Source organism: Vigna angularis, chromosome 2, assembly GCF_016808095.1.
Source record: "Vigna angularis cultivar LongXiaoDou No.4 chromosome 2, ASM1680809v1, whole genome shotgun sequence".
NCBI classification, from domain to species: Eukaryota; Viridiplantae; Streptophyta; class Magnoliopsida; order Fabales; family Fabaceae; genus Vigna; species Vigna angularis.
In genome coordinates this window covers 19,264,862-19,289,568 of record NC_068971.1, presented here as the reverse complement: position 1 = coordinate 19,289,568, position 24,707 = coordinate 19,264,862, and the positions used below count along the sequence as shown (strand labels likewise).

General features: G+C 32.7%; 2 protein-coding genes and 3 non-coding genes across 5 annotated transcripts; all 5 read right to left on the bottom strand.

The window, feature by feature from the left end:
- Nucleotides 1–6,993: 6,993 nt before the first annotated feature.
- LOC128195707 (small nucleolar RNA snoR27) lies at nt 6,994–7,084 on the bottom strand. The gene has a single exon (XR_008247503.1). It is a non-coding gene; the product is annotated as a small nucleolar RNA snoR27 (small nucleolar RNA).
- A 401-nt stretch (nt 7,085–7,485) lies between these two features.
- LOC128195706 (small nucleolar RNA snoR27) lies at nt 7,486–7,575 on the bottom strand. Its single transcript, XR_008247502.1, has one exon. It is a non-coding gene; the product is annotated as a small nucleolar RNA snoR27 (small nucleolar RNA).
- Nucleotides 7,576–7,691: 116 nt separating this feature from the next.
- On the bottom strand, nt 7,692–7,783 carry LOC128195705 (small nucleolar RNA snoR26). The gene has a single exon (XR_008247501.1). It is a non-coding gene; the product is annotated as a small nucleolar RNA snoR26 (small nucleolar RNA).
- A 1,197-nt stretch (nt 7,784–8,980) lies between these two features.
- On the bottom strand, nt 8,981–14,046 carry LOC108329793 (uncharacterized). Its single transcript, XM_017564182.2, has 7 exons — nt 13,573–14,046; nt 13,250–13,462; nt 12,696–12,762; nt 11,212–11,543; nt 10,955–11,096; nt 10,694–10,819; nt 8,981–9,802 (listed from the first exon to the last, which is right to left on the bottom strand). The coding sequence occupies exons 1-7, from the start codon at nt 13,592–13,594 to the stop codon at nt 9,418–9,420; spliced, it is 1,287 nt and encodes a 428-aa protein (XP_017419671.1). The 5' UTR covers nt 13,595–14,046; the 3' UTR covers nt 8,981–9,417.
- A 130-nt stretch (nt 14,047–14,176) lies between these two features.
- LOC108328372 (uncharacterized) lies at nt 14,177–16,750 on the bottom strand. The gene is made up of 3 exons (XM_017562232.2): nt 15,936–16,750; nt 14,838–15,557; nt 14,177–14,517 (listed from the first exon to the last, which is right to left on the bottom strand). The coding sequence occupies exons 1-3, from the start codon at nt 16,569–16,571 to the stop codon at nt 14,350–14,352; spliced, it is 1,524 nt and encodes a 507-aa protein (XP_017417721.1). The 5' UTR covers nt 16,572–16,750; the 3' UTR covers nt 14,177–14,349.
- Between the last annotated feature and the right edge of the window lie 7,957 nt (nt 16,751–24,707).

Genomic DNA, 24,707 nt, shown 5'->3' with positions numbered 1-24,707 from the left:
TTCTTTGAAGGGGATGAAAATTATTTATGTCAACGGTGTTTGGCAACACGATCTGGATGATGATGAAGAAGAAGACCAACCAGACCCTCATCAAAACAGTCTGCAGCCTCCTCCACCTCTATCAAATGCTAACATGATAACTCAAATGTGGGAAGGAGTACATGACTCGAGACACAGAATGCAGGGTATGGAACAAATGCAGGTGCGGGTTCAATGTATTGAAGATAACTTGGCAAACCTTTCCCTAGACATGAACCGCCAATTTGCTCACCTCAATCAAAATGTGAACTCCATTCTTCAGCATTTAGATGATTAAGTTCATCATATTTCCGATAATGTATTACATGACTTCAATATATATAACTTTGTTTGTATGAGACTTTCAAATATTACATTATATATTAATGTTATTGTCGTTGACATCAACTTTAGTAGTTTATTTAATTTTGTACTTTCTGATCTGCAAATTAGATGGACTCTCGACTCATTGATGAAGTGCAAAAACAAATTAATTTATCAACAAGACTGTCTGCTGTTCTTGAACGACATACACAGGCCATGGAGCGTCGAATCACCCTGGTAAATGCTACGATTCAATCATCTAATCCAACTACAGAACAAATTCAAAACTTGTTACGGACTATGAACATTGAAGACCATGATTTAATCAGACAGTGCTTCAATTTTTTATCTTCGCATCCATCTCATACAAGACGTCTATTAGGGATGCCAATACAATATCGTTTCAATGCATTGCAACGATACCTTGCTGAATCAACGTCATGATGAACTACTTAAAGAATATTTGTATGTTGAATTTTTGGATCTTTTTTTAGGTCATGTAATATTATAACTTGCTACTTAATTGTGGTTGTTTGATTAATGTTAATCATTCTCAGTTCAATGACGTATAAATTCATATTACTTCGTACTAGATTATATTACAATTTAAAACTACATTTTAAAATACATTCATTTTACTACATTATAACTTTTATAATTTTTAAACATTATTTTTAACAATTTATATTCATAACTTTTTCCTCTTCATAAACATTTTTACAATTAATTATAACATTACAAAATAACATTTTATAATACTTTTAAAACTAGGGGCAATTTGGTCATCTTCATTTTCTACCAATTAAACTAATTTTTAAAATCTATCATATCAATCAAATCCTACACTAATTCTCACAAACTTTACTTCCAAATCCACTCTCAATTACCAACAAATCCACTCAAAAAAACAACTAAAAAATTACCCTCAAATCCACTCAAATCCATTCAAATCATCTCCCTCAAATCATCTCCCACAAATCCCCCCAAAAGAACACACCCTAACCGACTTAGGAACCGTTTGGTATCCTTCATATCAAAGATTGGGTCAACCTTAATCAAAAGCTCATTTTGAAACCTATAAATACAGAGGTAAGGTAAGGTAAGGAGGTAAGTGATTGCATTTATTGGACATTTAAGATTTAATATTGATAATCGATCGATAACTAAAAACTAACTTGCGCTCTCACAGTGCCTTTTACAAATACCTACTCGCTCGGACTTCGACTTTATAGGAGAAGATTTGACAAGATATTGGAAGAAGAGAGATAAACTGAGATAAGTGACTATTAAAAGTGTGAAGGTGTAGTGTATATAATAGACAAAAATCACCATAAATGTTGTCAAAGATTCAAGTTTTTTTATTATAGACTTTTATGTTGCATTTGGTAGTGTCAATTTAAAACAATAATCCATTTATTTGAAAATTTTGAAAGTTTTTAAGTGTTTCGGTAGGATTGAGATCCTTAACTCAGCATTCAAAGTTGTCCGCTCCATCCTCCAGTTGCGCTATCCTCTCTCTTCTCCTTGTCCTAGCTGTGGGGAGGGTGCCTGCAAAAGACACTCCGACGCTCAAGTCAATGACTTTGCGTAATAATCTTATCATAAAGATTAGTGATCAGAGTTCAATTCCCTACCTTTTCTGTCAGACAAATATTTATAAATTATTATAATGAGCTTACCATTAGGTCTGACGCATTAATCACCAATGAATGACATTATTCCTATTAATTGTCAATAAATGACAATTATTTTCATTAACTTCGCATTGATGGCTATTATTGCTCAGAATAATTTTTAGAACGGTCGATCGTTTTCTTACTGAATGGTCAGTCACTCGGTCCTTTGGCTGACCGGGTGGTCCTACAGTACACAATACATTAAGGAAAATGACTTGTATGGATGAGCAAATTACAAGGAAAAGGAAATTGAAATTGAAATTGAGGAAATTTAAAAAGGTATTATTTATGGTTAGGAGTGACTCATCTTGACCTTTTATGTGGCCAACTCAGCTCAACATTTTGCTTGGGTTAACTCATCTCGATTCTTCAAATCAGGCTAATTGAGTTAGACCTTCATCTCGGGTGACTTGGCTCTATTTTCAACCCAAATCTACTTAAGTTGACCATTGACCTAGACTTACTCAACTCCACCTTCAGCTAGTGTCAAATCATCACAAATTTTAGCCAGGATTGACTCATCTCAACTTAGCTTGACTTCGACTAAAGCCAACTTGTCTTAACTTCCAGTCCAGGCCAACTAGTCTCGACCTTCGGTCAGACCGACTCAACTCAACCTTTTGCCTGATTCGACTCCATTCGACCTTTCAACTTCAACTGATTGGGCTAAACATTTGACCCATAGTGACATTTGACCCATAGCATTTAACAAAACTTTATTTTAGACGATTTATAATGATAGATGCCTTTTCATCAAACACTGATTGCTTATGTTGTTTGACACTAATTTTAACAAGCATTTCTTTTAGACGTTTTAATTAATAAACATTATTTTGTTAAGTATTTATTTGTTAAACTTCAAAACAAAAGGTGTTAGAGTGTCTTGTCTCTTTAAACAATCTTTTCTTAATAAAGTCTATTTGGCTTAACCTTCAGTTTGCATTGACTCTTTTTGATATTCATCCTATTCCAATTCGATCATGGTCAAATTTTCTCAATCTTTAACTAAGGCTAATTAGTTTCAATCTTTGATTTGGGTTGATGAGTCCATATTTATGTCCACATTTATGCTTTAAAATTTAAAATTTAATAAGATTCTTGTGTTTAAATGATTGATTTAAAATGAATTTGCGACGATTAAATTTATTAAGTTTAAGAATTACAGAGTCAAAAAGTTATTTTTAGCACATAAATTATTTTTGAATGTTATAATGTTTGTTCATGAAGCTAAAATTAAAGTTTAATTGATGTAAAACATGAAAATAAGTAGCCATAATTGCAATAGAGAAAAAAAATATACAAATGACCAAATAGACAATATTTACAGCTAAAACTTTCCTAAATTTTCGTGCCTTGGCTTCCTAAATTTTCTTATACACACCCTCCTAACTAGACTTTACCCAATGTTGTCATCCAAACCATATGATGCCACCTCGTTAGCTATGTCACATTAGCTGCCACGTCAGTGTCATCATCTACCAAACCCTATGTTGCGCCGCCACCAAAACCCTAATTCACCATGCCGCCACCACCATCCTCCATCACGCACCATCTATTTGCCCCTTCTTTGACATACCAGTTTAATTCCTCTTTTATTGCTCACTTTCATATGTAATTGATTTTATTATAATTCTTTCAAAGTTTTCTATAGGTTCTTCACTTAAACTCGAACATTTTTCAAACATTAATTCTATTAGCATAATTTCTCACTTTTAATCTTGAATATTGCATATCATTCATAAGAGCCAAATATTGAAAAACAAAATCGTATTCGTTGAAAGACGACTTATCTACTTTATTGACTACTAACTTGACAATACTAAAATTACTTGAAAAGTAGTATTAATTTGATAGCTTCAATGACAACATATCAAGAGTCAACTAGTCTCAACCTTTGGCTAAGGTAAACTAATCTCAACTAGGGGTGGGCAAACTGCACTGTTTGCACTGTACTATAAACCAATTATAGTTAACTATTAAATAGTTCAAAAAAACTGGACTGAACTAAAAAATAGTTCAAAAAAACTGAACTGAACTATTTTTTAGTTTAGTTAACTGCAATACAATTCAATAAATTGTTTTATAATTCACAGTTTAGTTAACTATTTATTGTGCTGGGCATAATTAGCCTAATTGTACTAAACTATATCTATACTATAAAAACTAAACTATTTTTATTAAAAACTGAACTATACTCGCCATTCAATTTAAAAAAAATTGGATTTTTCTATTGGCAGTTAACTATTTCATATGGTAAACCATACAATAGTAACCAAAATAAACTGCAATTCGTATTGGCATCGTAAACATACAGAAACTGCATGTTTTTTTTATCTTAAAACTATTTCAGAATAAGTTTGAAAAATTTATTTAAATTCTTAACTTAAATAAAATTTAATTGCATTGATTACATTAGAAAAAATGATAAGAAAAACCTTGGTCAAAATCTATTCATTTATAAATTTCAACAGCATAATAATTTTTAGTAAAAATAAAAATAATAATAAACGAGTATGATATATAATTATGAAAAGTAGGATATACAAATATAAATTAATACAAATAACTAAGTTACATATTTTATGAGAAAAAATAATTCATAACAATTTGTAAATAGTATTAAATGTTTTTTCTTTTTTTTTTATCTTAAAACTATTTTAGAATAAGTTTGAAAAGTTTATTTAAATTCTTAACTTAAATAAAATTTAATTGCATAGATTACACTAAAAAAAATTGATAAGAAAAACCTTAGTCAAAATCTATCCAATTATAAATTTCAATAGTATAATAATTTTTAGTAAAAATAAAAATAATAATAAACGAATATGATATATAATTATGAAAATTAGGATATAAAAATATAAATTAATATAAATAATTAAGTTACATGTATGAGAAAAAAATAATTCATACCAATTTGTAAATAGTATTAAATATATTTTTTTTCTTAAAACTATTTCGGAGGAACAAGTTTGAAAAGTTTATCTAAATTCTTAGAGTATTTTTTTTTAAAACTAACACTTAAACTTTTTCTTTTAGAAATTTAATTTAGGATATTTGTTTATTTAAAATCACTTTTCAATAAGTTATTTGATTAAAAATTAAATAGTATGTTTTCATTATGTTTGGGTGAAGCAGCAATTTGTTTTAATCAAGTTGTATTTTCTTACTGTTTTAAAACAGTTAACTGAGTTAACTGAACTACTAATAGGAAAGTTCAATTTTTTTAAATTGAACTACAAAATAGTATAATTCGGTTTTTAATAAAAGCAGTTTAGTTTTTATAGTATAATATAGTATAGATAATCTATAGTTTAGTACAGTTAGGATAATCATGCCCAGCCCTAATCTCAACTATTGGTTAAGATTGATTACCTTTGATAAAAAGGATTAAACCTTTCGTTCAAATTGAGACTTAGACCGACTTAGCTTAATCTTTGACATTATAGGTAAAATTGATTAAACTTTAAACAAAGGATAGATATAGTCAAGGATCAAACCACTTGACTTGAATCAAAAATCACATCAAATGACTTGAATCAAATAAAAAATCAAGACGATCTAACACATACTAAATGTCAAGCCTAATTAGCCTAATTAGCCTAATCAGTGCAATTTGAATTACAAACCAAATATTTTTAAAAATATTTCAATTACTTTATCCAAAAACTCAATTATAAATAATTCAGATATTATGTAATTTAATTTATTATTAAAATTCTCGATTCAAACACAAGGTTAGACTTGCATCAGGCCTCATCTGTATTGTCGAAAGAGATCGGGTTACCATAAGTGAATTCATGTTTAGCTGAAGAGAGTTACTCCCTACACCACCCCACATTGCTCCCTACATCACCACACTTTTTTTAAATTTCAAAACTATCATTTATATTTTAAAATATCCTACATCTCACCTCTTTTCTTAAACGGATGTCGACATCCGTTGAAGAAAAAATTCTTCGGATGTGCCACATCCGTTAACAGATGTGCCATATCCGTTAACAGATGTGCCACATCCGTTGAGTTTTCTTTTTTTTTTTTAATTTTTTTTTTGTTTTTTAATTTATTGTATTTTAAATTAATATATAAATATTTTTTAATTTTTTTTTAAATTACTACTTAATTATTTATAAATTAATTTTATTTTATTTAACAAAATAATTATTATTAATTTAATTTATGTATTATTATTTAAATAATAATTAAAATATTTTTAAAAAATTTATTAAAACAAAGTTTTTAGTTTATTAATTTATTATATTTTAAATTAATATATAAATATTATTTAATTTTTTTAAAATTGTTATTTAATTATTTATAAATTAATTTTATTTTATTTAAATAAATTTAGTTTATGTATTATTATTTAAATAATAATTAAAATATTTTTGAAAAAATTATTAAACGGATGTGCTGTTCATTTTTTTTTAAATAAAAATAATAAATTAAAATATATATGTAAACGAATGTATAACCAGACAAAATAGGTATGGAATGGTGGAGGAATATGTAGGGAGTGGTGGAAGCAACACTCTTAGATGAAAAGGAAAAAGCCCTTACTATTCGCAATAAGGACACAATTCATAAGATGGACGTGTTACGTGTACACAAATGACCGTGTTTTTGTTCCATTCGAATTCTCCCTGTTTAGAGACGAAAAGTATACGTTCTGTAATCAGTTCAAACATAACCTTTCAATACTTTTTATTCATTTCGTATTCGATTTTGAAATTACATTTTAAAAATTATCCGTTGTAACAATTCAATCCATTTCAACGTGAACAAGTCTATTAGGATAATTTCTTTTGACTGAGTTTACAAACAATTATATTTGAATTCCCATTATGAATTTTGGAACTTTAAAATAGATAAAAGTTTATCACAAACTTTTCCTATCAAAAAATATATTTGATCACAAATGTAGAGAAAATGGTGACGTTAGTATGCACGATGATTTAAAGGCACAATTCGCCAAGCAAGATCTCAGTAGATTACGATTATCTTCAGTTCTTTTGAAGAAACTACAGATAGATAACGCAGTTTTAGAACACCATCACAGATCCCATATATTTCCCAAGATGCAAACGTGCTACTGTGAAAAAACAAGGCAGACCCAACAAAATCTTAATAGAGCAAATACAAAACACAACAGAACTCTGAATCTGATATAGACAATCAATATTCAATAGCATCAAATAGCCTGAAGCAATACTTTAAAAGCTGCTGTGCAACTGTGATTTCGGCCACAACATTATAGAGTTTGTGACCACATCATGCAGTTATCCACAATTCCATGAAATAACAAAACCCTAACAAAATCACAATTACCACCACAATTTAAAGCTTTAGTCTGAACCCATACTAGTGAAGAAATCATACAACAATGCAACTCACTATACATACAAATGATCTTTTAAGCTCCATTCTACGGATTCACATTGCATGACAAAAATCTAATAAGAACAACAATGGATCTCAGCGAGTAATGGTTATCTTCAATTCCTGAAGGAAGTTTCAGATAGATAACGCAGTTTAATTATAACATCACGGATCCATAAATCAAGCCAACTAACAAAAGAAATTAAAATAAATAAAAAAATCAATTTTTGTGGCGTGTGAATTGATAAAAAACTGATTTTTTTAGAAAAAAAAAATAGAGAGAGATTGAAGAAAGAGCATCTCAGAGTAATCATTCCCCATTAGTTTCTTCACTGGCAATCATAGTGCAAGGATAACATATTGGAATTGCTCATCACTGACGCTCGTAAAACAGAGACCTAACCACAACCTCTGAAGGTGATTGGAATCTAAAAGAGAGAATAGAATGTTTGATCCTCAAACTATGTTATTCAAATGAAATGGTAATGGGAATGGAGGAGGTTTCAAGTTCAACGATTTCTCTGCGGCGTGAGGGTTCTGAGAATTTAAAGAACTGCGTAGAACCTAGGGTTTTCTTGGGATGTGCTAATTTTTCCCAACTTCTTCAACAAGAAGTTATATATATATATATATATATATTCAATTGTAACAAAATAATTTGTCGCCAGCAATACATTACTTTATAATTGAGATACGATCTCTTAAACCAAATTTTCATTTTTAAAAATTATTTAAATTTAAATTTGACAATAAATACATAAAATTATTGACATTAACTATTATAAATTTTTTAATTTTTATGGAAACAAGTGCATACAATTTTTTTTCTCCCTAAACAAATAGACAGTGAAATAGAGATAAAATAAAATTATTAAAGCAAATAAAAAATATACTAAGAAGAAATATATTTTTGATATATGGAAAGATAATCTTCAAGATGTATTTCTTATATAACTTAATTTTTAATATAAGAATATATATTTTATCTCACTTCAACTCAAATGTTATTTATTAAAATTGAAATATTTTTTAAAATACAAAAAAAAAATGTAACTTTGACAGAAATAGATTTCTAAAGATAATAATTAAATACTTTTAAAGTGTTATGCTACTTCATTCCTCTTATGTTCAAAATCCAGTTTGTTCGAGAGTAACAACTAATTTATTTTAAAATTCAATATCTAATATAATATTATAAAATTGGTTTAAATATATTTCTACCTTGCCTAAAATAAACCAATTTTAAGTTATAGTCCCTAATAATATTATGTAATATTAGATAGTTATATATTGGGAAGAAAAATTCAAGTACATATTAATGTTTGTAATATAATAAATATCACACATATGACGCTAGTAATAAAATTTTAAAATTCCTCTTATTTGTCTATGTTAAAATAAAAATTAGAAATTAAAAGTAATGATTTCAAATTTTGAAGAATAAAACTATGTTATGAAAACTAAAAAAAAAAATAGATATTTCAAAATTTTCAGAGATAAAAATAAATAATAACATTATATATGAACTAAAATAAAAGTTTACATTATAGAAAAACTAAAAACATATCTAAATCTTCTCAAAATTAAAGTTACTGATAAATTAGATTCATAAAAGGTTGAAAGACAAAAATGTGTTCAGTATTTGCTAACTTTGATTTTTCCTTTTACAACACATGTTTTGCTGTAATTATCTCATGAAGGACTTGTGTTTAGACTTGAAACTGCTCTTCATTACTTCCATTCCATGGAGACGAGAAAGCAAGGAATGTCACAAAGATTGAAGCTTTAATAAAACCAGCTAGAAATCCTACTAGGTGATGATTTTTTATGAAAAATAGAAACCAAATACATGATTTTTATTCAATGGCAAAAAACGATAAATAGTACACTGTTCATCTTCACACCTCTCAAACCCAGAAATCTGTTTCTGTATCAAACTGAACAAATAAACACAACTCATAATCTTGTAGATGGAACCTGGTGTACCCCTTAATGCTGCCAGTATGACAAGTTTCAAACATTACAACTTCAACCACTCCAGACATGGGCACAGGCCCCAGCAAAATCTTGCAGGGTAATAATCCTTAAGATACACCTCCCTGCCATATTCTATGATATAGAAACTGAAGGATTGCCGACTGTGACACATGGTTACACGAGTTACTGGCACAACTGAGATTGTGTGCCTCTCACATATGACCCTTGCAGTGGCAGGTACTTGTGCTCTTTCAGCAATTACATCAGAAGAAAACTTGTTGAGAAAATAAGAATCTGCAAAAAAGGCTGGTGTGCATTGGTGTGCCTGAGTGTTACACAATTCCACCCCTTTGGACCTATTGAAAACCTCATCCGGTACTGATGCTGCTCCACTTGTTGCATTTACTTTCCGAGTTGAAAGAGTCTTCCTGTAGCAGCGCAAACACTGGTCTTTTAGAATTGTAAATAAACGGAATCAATGTTATTCACATCAACATGAATCTCTTAAACTAGATTATATAATAGAAGTGCCGCATCTATAGTGACAGATAACATTTCTGCACAAGGATTGAGCAGTAACGCTCAAACATCAAATTGTGACACTGGCCTTGACCTCTAACTAAATTTTGGATTCACCGCTTTAAACAGTACAAAATCTTTATGATGCATACAGCACAATGGCCATTCAAGTACATATAATCCATTTTCTACAAAGTCTGTTAGTATTATTTCAGTTGATTTCGTGCATTGAATCATCTTTTGTGTATTCAAAAGGTCTTCCTCAGCTTTTCCTATCTTGGGTTACCTAAACAACACCTTAGCGTTCATATCCTTCTCTTCTAACTATCAACCATACTTCCAAATCACAATAAACAGCAAAGTTTCATTTCAAAAAGTTGGAGCCAACTTTAGCTTCAAGAGGATGATTAAATTACATAAATGTTATTTTACTTGTTCTCTCTTTATATCAATATTTTACCATGTTTGAAACTCCCTTGCTTTGACAGAGCACTTGTATTTCACAAAATGAACATCACCCTTTTGGGATAAAAAAAGGTGGACGCAGAGGGCTATGGAGCTAATAAATGCAGGATTGTCTTATTCAGCCACAGTTACAGAGAAGTCATAAAACGGTTCATAATTACTGCTGATGCAGTTCATTCTACAGAGACTTTTAATGCATATCACACTGGTTTAAATTATAACTAAAGCACGCAAATGATGACAAGGTGTGCCTGCTAAAGTAAGTAACTACTCCAGATAATATATTATTATTATGTACAAGTTTGAGTAAATATTAGACAGCCAGATTGACATACCATCGAATAATAGCTATATTGCGTGCTAGAAGAGAACCACCTCCATTACATGTTACACACTTAATTAGCCCACGTGATCCACAAGTCACACAAGGAATCTTTCCCCTGCCCTTACACTTCACACATCTGCAAGAAAATGTAACTTAAATAAATGAATTACAACTATAAACTTCCACCTTGAGAGAAAGCAATGAGGCCAGGGCTTTTGACTACTGCTTCGATTCAACATTGATCTATTATATGAACAAACAAATTACTCACTCTGTGTCTGAACCATCTTTATGAGCTATTAAACCCCTTCCATAACAAGTTGCACACTGAGTCATCTGATTTTCCTTATAAAATCCAGGTTCTTGGTCTGCATTGCATGTAGCACAGACTGTACTTCCTCTTCCAGCACAAACTGAATAATTTCGACAATTTTGTTAGGAGAGGTAAAAGGAAATAGTGATGAAATAGTAGTATATGAGTGTACATATTTTATTTGTGAATCTTGGAAATCAAAATCGAGAATTCACCTGAGCATTTCTCAATAACTTCAGAATGAGGAATCTTTTGCCGCACTTCATTGTAGGGTACAAATAGAATAGGGAACTGAGATCTTAGATCCAATTCCCAAATACCAAGTTCAGGTCCATTATCTTTTCCATCAATACCGCCACCAAGGTATGGTTCAGTCTCTCTTATGATCTCTCTTTCCTCTATAAATGTATCCAGTGTTCCTACATAAACATTACAGTCTTCCACTGCATGAATCTTCCACGTTCGAGCAGGACGGCTACCCCAACAGCAGCGATGACCAACATGATCAATGAGCAACTCTCGTATCTCCACTTCATCCAGAATTTTCCTAAAAGAGGATCACCCGGTAAACAAAGATTATTTGCCAATATATTATTGACCTTGAGAAGTTCATATCAGAATGGCCTTTATCAAAAGGATGCATCTTAGACACACGTCACATGCGGAAGATACTTTTTAAATAAACAATCATAATATGCCTCACCAAAAAATGCGGTGCCAATTCCTTTACCTATTAGAGGAAAGAGTCTAAAAGTCCTTCCATTTCATATTGATTATTGTTTTAGCTTCGAGAAAAATCATACCAATTGACATTTCAGTAAATAAGAAATTAAAAGAGTAAAGATATTTCAGTATAATTGGTCCCTAACAAATATTATTGTCTTGAAGTAATTTTTTTTTTCTTAATTTATGTGAAAAAACCATAAACGCCAACCAATAATAAAAGGAGGGAAGTAACATTTTAATGAAGTCATTAACGATGACAGACATTTATCTCGATGAACCCTCCTAATTTTTCTCCCCTTCAAACCCCTTTTGAGCTATTGCTATTTACTATTTTCTCAAGCACGTAAAGGGGGAGATAACCTATCTTATTTTCACTGTAAAATAGACTCTAGCATATAAATTAGTTGCTTTCTGCTGAATATGATTTCACTTATTTCCGAATGATTCCTAAAAGTGCTGCATAACACCACCACCAACATCAGATACATTTACTTACACATTTTCAGGTAGCAAATGTACCTTCGTTTGATGCATGTTCTCTTTAATCAAAGCGACTTATAAATTAGCCCTTAAATATCAAACTCCATACATCTTTGTTTCTGTTTTCTGATCTGAAATCTTAGCTAGACCCCTCCGAACACTCAAAAAGCTAGCACCTAGAAAGCACTTTGTAACTCTACATTGTACACCATAAGAATTAACAACATTATTTTATTTCCACCATCTAATTTGATTCTCCATCTTTCTGCCTCATAAAACATTGTCTACCTGTCCACACTTCTATACATTTATTTTATTTCCACCATCTAATTTCGGTAACAACAAGGTTTGAATCATTGTTATAATAAAACCCTCCATTAATTCTTTCCGACAATGAAACCAAAACATTAAACAGCTTATTGTACAGCCCAGTTCCAATATGAGAAGCTACATGAAAACACATGTTTTATGGATTTTTTTGCAGATGTTATACCTCTGGAATTGGAGTCTTGGTCCACTGTAATCTCCTCCATATCCACCTTGATAGACAAGAGCTTGCTCTGCAACAGGTAATAATGTATTCAGCATCCAGGTTACACAGGAAAAGTATCTTCTGGCAATAAACTTAAACTAGTAAATCTCCATTTGTCTAAAAATTATAATAGAAGACACTGCTAAAGAAAAACCAGAAAAATCCCCCTACCCAATCTCCAATGGCAGCCGTTGTACAATGACTATTACTTTAGAGCCCACAACTTTTTAATTATTACACAATAATGAACACATATGGGTCAAAATTTTTGAATGAATTAGTGGTGCAATGAAAAAGAAAATACAATATAAAAACCAAACACAGAGGTAAAAAAACAGTAAATTACAGCCACAACAGCAATGTCTTTGGGGTCTTTGCGAAAGCAACTGTGGCTACTTTAGCCGCATGTATCCCCAATTTCAAGGGTGGAAATGAAACTGCGGCTGTGACTGCAATTGAAAACCTTCGCAATCATCATAATTGAAACGAGAATCAGGAACCACAAGAGAACACACCTGTAGGATCAGGCTCAGGAGAACCAACCAAAGCCCCGTGAAGAGAAGGAGGATAGTAACCAGAAGAGGAAGCAGCAGCTGCGGATCGTATTTCATCCACACTTACCTCAGTTCCAGCCAATGAAGCAGTTGGTCTAGCAGAACCGGTTCGACCCACATACTGATACGAGCTCCATTTTCCACTGTCCGCTTCAACCGATCCACTTCTCTTATCTAATTCAAACCCAAGAAAAATTAAAAATTACCCAGAATCAGAATCGTTTTAAAAATTCAAAATCAGCCATTAAAATTGAAACTTTGCCATCAAAGAAGTGAAATTGTACCTGATAGCAGAGGCTCCTCCATGGCGGGATGGAGAGTTTAGAGTTGAGAGTTGAGAGAGGTAATTGACTTTGGTGCCTTATAATCGAGATAATAACTTTGCCATTAAGGAAATAGAATTGTGGATACACAAACACGCGAGTCAAACGGTGTTATGATTTGATCATTGTGAATGACCCTGCGGGTTAACACACCGCGTGCCCCACTTGCTGTTATACAGAAACGGAAGTTTTTGGTGTGGAAATTTATTATTTCTTCATAAATTATATATTTATTAAATTAAAATCATATTGGTTGCTCCAACTTAAAATAACTTATTAAATTAAAATAAATTTGTATTCACCACTCGATTTCAATGGTAAATAGACAGGGGAAAAACCATTGATTATGCAATCACGGTACGTGGGTACAACTATTTTTTTTTTTTTTAAAATTAAGGATCCTATTAAACACAATTTTGTATCACGATACGAAATATCTGTTGTAAATCTAGGGTGTAATTTATATGTTCAAGTTATTGATTATAAACTTTAATTATATTATTATATAAGTTAGATATTATTATAAACTTCACTACATAAACATGGTATTTTTCCAATACATTGATTTCTTTAATCAACAGAAGATTTTATTTTATTTTTTCAAAATCCATGCAAATTTCAACTCAGATCTGTTTACAGAAGCCGAAACAAAAATAATTTTTTAATCCTTTCTTGCAAGTGTCGAAACCGTGTCCAACCATGACAAGCCCCTGTTCAAATTAAAAAAAAAATAACAATTCAATAATTTTCTTTTCTGTTTCCATCTTTTTTCTTTTCATCTCCTTCTTCCTTCCAGCCAATACATCTCAAAATACACATTTCCTTTTTCCTTCTCTTCAGTAAGTAGAATAGACTATCTGTTAAAGCAGCTTTAGATGTCAAAGAAGCTCTCAACAGGTTTAGCGCCTGACCAAAATAGACACAATTAACATATTAAGAATTGAAAAACAAGTGTCAATGGAAGAAAAGTTGTAGAAAGTTTCATTATGACCAACTATTTGTAAAATTATTTTGTTTAAACTGACTTTAAAATAATCTAATCTAATTTTGGATAATTTCACTGTAAAAGCAAATTTGATGTAAATGTTAGTGTAGACTTTCAACCTAAAGTTACTTCGTAATAACTTCACCATATATATGATCAGATTTTCATACAATGTATGAATAAATTTCCTTATAGCAACGCCAAAGAACAAGTCTTAAGAGTGGATTGTGAGCATGATTACCTCGCGTGAGTTCTTAATTTCCACCAAATGTTCCTCAAAATCATCCAATGGCAAATGAAACTCTTGTACGAAGGAAATGCTAGAAGTAGTTGTCATTGGTGACACTTGAAGATCATCCCTCACAACAAATATACAGGGCCTCTTCATAAATCCCACGGCAGGTCCTCTTGCTCCATCAGAACATCTTGGTTCAAAAATTTTCATAGCCACTGGATCTTGTAACACGTCTTGATTCTTTGAAATCGCTTCACGTTTGATATTGGCATTCACTACCTTAGTGCCATACCAATAACTGGGACTGTCTTCTTCTGGAACATGTATTGGCTGGCATGTACAACCAAATTGATGAGGGACACATGGATTCAGTAAGGAATTGTTTGCTGATCCTATGAACCATGATGAATTAAGATCCTTCACACTTTTGTACAAGTTATCAATGCTTCCAAAGGATGATTTGCCATTCATGAGGTTTATAATAGATCCAAGAGGTATGGTAAGGAAGCTGAATAGAAAATCCACAAAGTTTCCCTCTGCTTCAGCAAACAGAATCTTGTTCTGTGATTTGCTCACTGTTATCTTGACTTCTAAAGAACATTTATGGTGGCTTAGGCCAGAATCTAGTGAGAAGGAAGGGAGTGTTGGCTTAGATTCTCTGTTTGCCAAAAATACATCACTTAGAGGAGATTTGGAGGTTAATGCTTGCTTTAGTATGCTAAATATCTGAAAAAAACAAAGTGTTATACTGAAGGTAATTTCCTAATACTATCAAAAAATTATACTAAAGGAATGCTCCTCTCCATAAGGAATTGCACAAGGTTATCAATAATGCATACAAGACAGGACCCAGTTGGCATAGTTGCAACCTGAAATAATGTTACAATTATGATACCTGGAAGATAAAACAATACAATTAAGCCTAATTTATTACAAGTTTGATTAACCATATTTCTTCATAATCTAAAATTAACTCATGCATAAATTAAAAATCATTTCTTAAAGAAAATAATGATAAAGAAGTTTTCTCTAACATAGCTATTTCACCTTTGGGGTGTCTAATAGCATATAGGTGAGCAAACATCATTATCAACATATTATTACCTCCTTCATGCCAACATTTACAGAAATTTCTTTCATCTTGTTGAAGTCTTTGTATCCAAGTTGGAGGAGTTGCTGAACAGTGTTACCTGGAGAGCTGTTCAGCACTCTCAAATCATCAAAGATCAAGAACATGGCATCCCCTTTAACAAAAACACCATTTCCCCAAGAGCCCTCTTCCTTTGACTCTTCCAGCACTTTCATCTCTTTGGTCATCAACTTCCCACAGTAGCAACTTGCCCCACCAAAAGTACTCAGCAACAAATCACTGCCCTTTAAACAGTACCCACACACGAAATACTTTGTGGGCACTGTATCATCCACCTTCAGTTTCAGTCTCTGGCAAGAGGTTTCCGAAGGGTTGCGCGGAGAGAGCAGCATTTGCCGGCAGATACGGTTCCAGAAGACGTTAGTGTTGAACTTTTCCACACTCTGGTAAAGGTTGCCGATGCAACCGATCTCTAACGGTTGGTGAGGTTGGTTTTTTGACACAAGCCTGATGATGGTTCCCAGTGGAAGGGTGAGGAAACTGAAGAGAACATCAACGAAGTCTCCACTCGCTTCTGCCACAATTACACTGTTTTGTTCTTCGTCCACCCAAAATTTCAAAGGGATTGTTGCTTCTTGATTTGAAGCCATTTCTGAAACATAAAACTTCAGAAAATTAATGAAGCGAAAAGGGTTTTATGTTCTGTTCTTATTTTTGGTGAAGGGTAAAGGAATGAAGTGGAACCATGAAAAGGAAAATAATGCAAGCTTCTAACAAAGTTTCATGCTTTGGAATTCACTAAGATTGAAGGAAAGGTGTATGGGTGGGTCCACTATACGATGGAACATACCTTACCTCATATATTGATGCTTAAAAGGGTTATGTATGACTAGTGCAAACCTGCATAATAATAAAATTATAATTTAAAAATAAATATAAATAATTTTTATAATTTAATTATGAATAGTTTTTATTTATTTTGTAAATAATTTTATTTATTTAGTAATTTTATTTATTTATTTAATTTTAAAAAGTAATTAAATTTTTAAAAATAATTAAATTTTTAAAAATCTTTTAAATTTAAATAAAATGATAACTAAAGATAAAAGTAAAAAAAAAATACATTATAATGATAAATTCTTTTTATATAGGTATAGGATGTAAAAATAAAATAATTTCTTTAATTAATAAATTCTTTAACTGATACTAGAAACAACTCGCAAATTTTTATGAATATATGTGTGTGTTTTTTTTTTAATTTTACAACATAATTCTTTTATACGTAAGTCTATGTTTAGATTCAAGTGAGTAATTTCGTAAATAATTATTTTCATTTTTGAAAAGTTAACATTATTTCATAAATAATTTCTTTATTCATAAAAAAATGTAAGAATTAAAAAAATAGAGTATTAGAATTTGTAGGTATTTTAAATTAATGAGACCAGATTATTTTAATGTTAAAAGTTTTTATAAACGTGTCTCGTTATTTACAACACTTATCATCTCTTTAGAACATTTTCTCTAGACTTTTTCTTTCTTTTCTCTAAGTTTTTTAGTTCCTAAATTATATGTTTCAACGGTAGTGAGGTTTATAATTTCATTTCATTAGATTACTTTATAGAGTAAATTAGTTTCTACTCTATTTTACTTTGATTAGCTATTTAAGACACATGCAAGTAATCTTGTCGCATGTATCATCCAACTTTCTTTTTTATGTCTCAATGGTAGTGAGGTTTACAATTTCATTTGATTAGATTACTTTATACAGTAAGTTAGTTTCTATTCTTTTTTACTTTGATTAGCTATTTAAGACACATGCAAGTAATCTTGTCGCATGTATCATCCAACTTTCTTTTTTAGCTCCTTGTTAATCAGTGGTCCTAATAACTTACCCTGATTATCATTCTACAATTTGAAGGTATAGATAGAGTTATCAGAACTGAAGTAAGAGTGGTTTACTTTGTTAGAGTTGTGTGAGTTTTCCAACCAGATATGGGAAACTAATAATTTCTTTAAATTCATGTTAAGGAGTATGATTGTATGTATGATAGGTTGTTAGATAATGTTGGTTGAATATGTTATCAATTGAGATGCTTGTTGAGTGATGTTTGTATATTGATGATTGAATGTTGTCCATTGAGGAATATTGCTATTTATGATTGTGAATTGGTACGAGCTTGAACCTTTAATATTGTTGTTTTGAAGTTTAATTAGGTACGAAACTATTGTAGAATTGAAAGTGGTGAAAAGGGAGTGTTGTGTGTTAGTTTTTGTCTAAAAAGATGGGTTTTGATAGGTGAACTTTTGAAGAGATGGTTGAATGGGTATACTTGATGATTAAGGACTGTTTTTGGGTCATTTGAGATTTGTATAGTTAATTAGTTCACTAAATTATGGTTAGTAGAGTGTCAAATTTGTTGCATGTGTGTTTGGATAGTTAGGGTTGATCTAATGGACCAAGACACTAATCAAATGAGTTAATTTGTATCAAAGATGAAGGATAAACATGTTTTAAAATCAATTGTAGTGTTAAAGATGCAAATTGGATCATTTTAAATAAGTATTGAGGGCATATAGATCAAAATTTGAAGTTGTTAAACTTCTAGTGTGGCGTTCAACAGTAGGCAACAGTGCTTAAACGCCAGAAAGCCAAGAGCTTTGGCACTCAGCGGCACCAAGGTGGCGCTCAGGCGTCAATTTTGTGCAACAAATGGCGCTTAGCAGTAAGGATGTGCCGCTCAACGTCATGATCTTTTCCAAATTCTCTTTATTGTGCAATTCTTTTGCTTTTGTGGTTTCTTTTAAGGTTTGTTTGACACTTAATCTTTCTATAAATGATCTAGATAATGTGTAGATTTTAAAGGGGTAAGCAGATCAAGTTCACTTTGAACTTGTTAACACTCGGCAAGTGTACCGAATCGTATCAAGTAATAATAAAATGGTAAGACCAAGTATCGTTTCCCAAAGGACTCGCGGCCTAAATAGTTATGTGATTTATTGATTAAATTAGACTTGTAAACGAAAACATTGTTGTTGAATTACGAAAAATAAACATGAATGCAAAGTTTTGATCAATGGAATAAAAACATGCAAAAACGGTTGATGTAGAATATGAATGATAATGTTGTTGGGGTTTCCGATTCATCCTATCCACTCTCATGTATTCAAGAATTCATCTTTCTTCATTAATGTTAATGCCACTTTCTAATTTACCTTAAACCCGATGTCTCGGTGAAGAAAGCCTACTCCTAATCACTAGTTTACAATGTATTGTCTCCCTAGCAATTATTCATGCATTACATTCGTACAGAAGCTTAAAGGCAACCAATCCTTCTATCCCTATGTCTAGGCAATATTGCTCTTGGGAGAATTTCTTCAGTTCTAGATTTACTTATATGTGTCCATACAAATAATATCAATGATCATGCAATTGAATGAGTTAAACAAAACATGCATAGTGTATAGAAGAAAAACCCTAACAATTAATGAAAGAAAACATATCAATTAAAGAATCAATTCAATACATGAGAGTTTCAAAGGATTACATCGGTTCCCCAACAACAATGAAGGTTTAGTTCACCATAAACATGGTGAAACTAGATGAAAAACAATGAAAGAATGAAAGATAGAACCCTAGAAGTTGAAGAATAGAGCTTGAGCATCCAAAATCCTCCTCCAAGGGGTGAAGAAAGTGTGATTTCGTCTCTTTCTGTCCAAAGATACTAACCCTAATTCGGCTAAAACCTTATAAAGTTTCCTAAAGATTACAGAAAATAGGCCCAAGCCCAAATAAATGGCGCTCAGCGGCACTTTTTCCGCTCATCGGTAAGTGCGCGTCTTCAGAATTGACGCTCAGTTGCAGTTTTGGCCCCTCAACGGTGATTGCGGGACTTCAGAATGCCGCTCAGCAGTAGAATTGCGCTCAACGGTGACTGCGACTCTACTTTTAAGCACTTTCACTTCCTTTGTTGAGTCCAGCTCCATACTACTTCAACTTCTTTCATCTAATTCATCTCAATTCTTGCAAAAACAAGGAAAACTAAGAATAAAACCCATCCAACTCTCTTATTTCCAAAACATAAGCAAAAGCATGATTCCAAGCTAATTTTTAAGTCATAAAGGTTGTCTTTAAGGTCAAAATTAAGTATAAAAATAATAGTTTTTCAACTGTTATCAGAACTTATGTCCTGCAATTTGGATCGGGCATCCGACACAGACTGAACTGGTCGTAACTGATCCCGATGCTGGTGTAGAAACTACTAATTCACACCCTAGATCTTGCATTGGTAATTCTAGTCTTTTAAAACATGCTAGGGATATAAAGGAGTGTGTGGTTCCAGAATCAAACAAAACATATACACATTCTCCTAACAACATATAGGTGTGTAAGATTAAAGTACCTGGCTTAGTATCCTTTTCCGCAAACATTGCGAATACTTTTCATGTTGCCCGGGGTTTTATTTCAGCAGAATCTTGTTGTTGTGCTTCACCCACTTTCTTTTTCTTTGGACAAACATTAGCAAAGTGTCCCGGATCATTACAAATGAAACATTTCTTCCCTTTAACTTTTTCTCCAATAAGTTTAGGGTAGTCGCGTCTGAAATGTGCTTCTCCATACTCAAAACACTTCACTGTTCCTCGATAGGATAGTTGTGGTTTTTCATAAGGCTTTTTGTTGAATTTCATTGAAGATTCTCCCTTTGAAGGTTTGGAAACCCTATTTGGATCAACCTCTAGTAATTCTATCATTTTGGCTTTCTCTACCAATGCTGGAAAATCTTGTATTTCTATGGCATAAGTACCTTCTTCAGCTCATGCCTTAGTCCTCCCTCGAATTTTCGACATCTCCATTCTTCTGTAATATTTTGGGTATAAAATCTCGAGAGATAGTTAAATTTTACCACGTACTCCTGCAATAATAGCCTTCTTTGTTGTAAGGTCAAAAATTCTGCCTCCCTTGCAAATTTTGCACTCTTTGGAAAATATTTTTCCAAGAACCTTATCTTAAAGTTCTCCCAATTCACAGCCTCACCACAAACCGTCATCAACTTTTGCATACTTTCCCACCAATATTCGGCCTCACCCACCAAAAGAAATGATGCATAAGTTAATTTCTGTTCTTCTGAGCATGTTATTACTCGAAAAATCTTTTCATTTTGCCTTAGCCATGAGTCAGCCTCATCAGGAGTAGCCTCCCCATTAAACTTAGTAGGGTCATGCCATAGGAAGTCATTCAAGCTAGAATGATTTTGAGGTACTTGATCAACTGGTTATTGTTGCATCTTTGTCGAGATTTAAGTGATTTCTTTCAAAAAAAAATAATACAATTTAGCATATGATTTGAACTTCTTCAAATAGTCATTCTCACCATAAACAATAAAGAGTTTTACTAAGAATAACAAGTTCATTCCCCACAACCCCAAAAGATTTTTGAAAACCATTGCTCTGATACCACAATGTAACACCCAAATAATTTCAGGATATTACTAGTAGTAAACACCAAATTAATTTGATATTTGATATAAACAACCAAACTTTATTTCAATTTATCCAAAGTACGGTTCCAAACTTACAAACTTTAAACAATATAGTCTTTACCACTTAACATAAGTTTGAAATTAAACTTAAAAGCCTTACACAACATATTTTTCTAATACAAGCTTATTCTTTTTACAAAAATCCCTGAAAGTTTTTCCAAGCATGTCTCTCATCAATTCTAAGCTTTTTCAACCGCATCTGCACCATTATCTGCTCACGTATAACATGAGTTATACGATCATAGTACAAACAAATAAGAGTAAGCTAACCATAACATACAATCATTAAACTTATTTATAATATATAATTCAATCATGTATTATTACAAATTATAAACACAATTATCCCGATATCATTAATTCGTTTTTTTTTTCTTAACTTCTTTTATAATCATCCTTCTCATTTTCGTAAACCTTACAAGTATATTATTGTCAACACCCAATTTCGTCCGGATTGACTGTAATAGGTTTATTTTATTTTATTTTTGTCTTATTTTATTTTATGCTATTTTCTTTCATTTTTATTTTTAAGTTATGTTTTAATTTTACTTTTTTTATATATTAGTTATTTCACTTTATTTGATTTAGTCTTTTTTTTAGAAAAAATAAAAATAAACAAAAAAGAGAAGAAAAAAAAGAAGAAGAAAAAGGTAGTAGTACTGGTGCTTTGCTTTCTTCCGATTCTCATCACAAGCTCGAATTGAGCTTTTCACCTGCAAGCTATCACAACAGGCTTAACATAGGGCCTTGTCCTCCTGCAACAACATGCATAGTAACGCTCATAGTGTACAAGCTAAAACGCTCCTATAGGTGAAAGGATGTCTGAACAAGATGACTTTAATCAAGGATGGCTTTAATCAGGAAAGATACATGAAAAAGGAAAAAAGTCAAAAGGAGAGGGCTTCATTGGAATCCGGCGAGGAGGGTCATGGGAGGGGCTCACTGACCACGCCCTAGAGAGAACCTGTGACCTTGACTCCCTTCACGCAGACACCAAGAGGATTCACTCAGACACTCCCCTCAACTCCTCTCACTCACAACAGCGAGACCTCCTGAGAAACCAATTTCCTCCATCAAGAACATCACCAGTAACCACCCCCAACCACATTTTCCCTTTCCCTCCCAATTCCTCACCTCCAACAGATCCATCATTCACCTCGGACCCTTTTCTCTATTTTTCTACATCACGCACATCAAAGAGAAGGGGATTCTCCCACTCAACTTCATTTTTTTCCAATTAGCAAAAACCCGCAGCCCAAGCTTCTGTTGCTCTCATTCCATCCTCCAGCTCCTTCAACCATCACATACAACCACATACTCCTTCATCTTTAGAAATTCAACTCAAGCAGAGGTCGAAACCCATTTTCCCCCATCACATACTGAACTTACTCTTCTCATTTATCTCCACAAGTATTTTATCATTTGGCTTCATCCATCGAAACTCTTGAAGCATCAAATCCGCTCTTCCGATTCATCACACATAACATCAATTAAACAGAGAAGGAGGCCCCAAATTTGATCGTCTTCATTGTCAGTACTTAATCGAAATAGAGATAGGAGAAGAAAGGAGATGTTGTCACTGACCCATACTCCATTTGTAAGCCCACTGGTAGTCATGGGTGGCGACTAGGGTCCAATGGAGGCGCTAGCAGAACCTCTGGTGGTGGTTGTCTCAAGGTGGAAGGCAGAACGACGTGCCCCAAGTTGGAGGGAGGACCCGTCTCACAGAAAACGAAGAAGGGAGCAGTACAACCGGCTTTAGGAAGCGCCATTGGCTCTAGGCAGCGCTGGCGGCAGGCTCGATAGTGGCGGCGATGCGGTGATGGTGGAGAGAGCTCGACGGAGAGCAAGGACCCTGGCTTGGAGGCATGCGACAGCTTGCGTGACGAACGACCAACGTCTTCACGAACGAGGGGGTTTCTGTCTCGCGAAAAGAAGAAGGAGAAGGGGAGCCTGGTGCCGTGGCCGACGACGGCTCCGACGGCGAGTGTCGTCATTAGCGACGCCGTGGATTGCAGTCTGCGGTGGCCATTTGGGTGGAGGTTGGGTTGTGATCGTGAGCGGCGGCTGGTTAGGCGGAGGCGGTGAGCGACGGTGCTGGCGATGCTTTAGGCCGAGACTCGCGACGACCAGTTCTGGTGAGGACGGCGACACGCACCCGTGGGAAAGGCGAACTGTTTCTTCCTCGAAGGGAACCCTTGGTCTTTGGAGTGCTGGGCATGAATGGGTTTAAGCTGGCAGACCCCAAATGTTTCTGCTGGGAAGAGGCCTTGGGCCCGGCGTGGGCTGCTCCTTTCTTTCTGTTGAGGCGCAACTCATATCCACACCCCCTTCCATTCTGTTTTTGCAAACAACAAGAAAGGAGCCTCGGGCCTGACCAACATCTACTACGCGGCACCCCTAAACCTCACTGTTGCACTCCTATCGTCTTTTGGGCTTGAGATAAGGAGTTTTCCGACACACCTGGTTTTTTCTATACACCCCTACGTTTATTGGACTTTTATGTGTTTTTGTTTTACTTCCTGCATCCGTTTTTCAAAAGCACACACCACACCTTTATTGTTGTCTTTTTGTTGCACTATTTTTATGTTTGGGTTTGCTTTTATTCTATTAGTTAACATTTGCTTAACCAAAATTATAAAAATAGAAAGATAAAATTTTAAATTATAGTATATAAAAAAAGATAAAGTTATAAAAACAAAAATATCGTTCGTAGTGTTTCTTGTATTTTTTTTTCTTTTCTTTGTTAATAACTAAATAAAGTTTCTTTATTTTCTATTTCATTTGGACACATATACAAATATCATTATTATTCTCGTTTAGTAAAAATTACAAAAAAATGAAAGATAAAAAAAAGAGTAAAAAATATAAAGTAAAAAAAAATAATAATAAAATATAAAAATTAAATGATGGTAGGAGTGTTTGTGCGATCATACGCATTGGCCTAACACTCAATACTCACAAGTTTTCCTAAATAAGTAAATAAGCATTCTTGTGATTGTTCGCATCGTTCTAATGCTTAATATATTTCTTTCTCTTATAAAAATACAAAAAAAATATTTCAAAGGTTAAGCACATGTGTGATCGCTCGCATCGTCCTTGTGCTAAAAACCTTTTCTCTTTTTTTTATAAAAAAATACCAAAACATATTTTAAAGGTTAAGCACATGTGTGATCGCTCGTCCTTGTGCTGAAAACCTTTTCTCTTTCTTTTATAAAAAATACCAAAAAAATATTTTAAAAGTTAAGC

Coding starts and splice junctions, on each gene's coding strand:
- LOC108329793 (XM_017564182.2), bottom strand. CDS start 13,594: ATGGAGGAGCCTCTGCTATCAG. Junction 13,463..13,572: donor GGAGGAGCCTCTGCTATCAG/GTACAATTTCAC, acceptor GGTTTGAATTAG/ATAAGAGAAGTGGATCGGTT. Junction 10,820..10,954: donor AAAGATGGTTCAGACACAGA/GTGAGTAATTTG, acceptor ATTTTCTTGCAG/ATGTGTGAAGTGTAAGGGCA.
- LOC108328372 (XM_017562232.2), bottom strand. CDS start 16,571: ATGGCTTCAAATCAAGAAGCAACAATCCCTTTGAAATTTTGGGTGGAC. Junction 15,558..15,935: donor TAAATGTTGGCATGAAGGAG/GTAATAATATGT, acceptor TGTTTTTTTCAG/ATATTTAGCATACTAAAGCA. Junction 14,518..14,837: donor AAATTAAGAACTCACGCGAG/GTAATCATGCTC, acceptor TATTTTGGTCAG/GCGCTAAACCTGTTGAGAGC.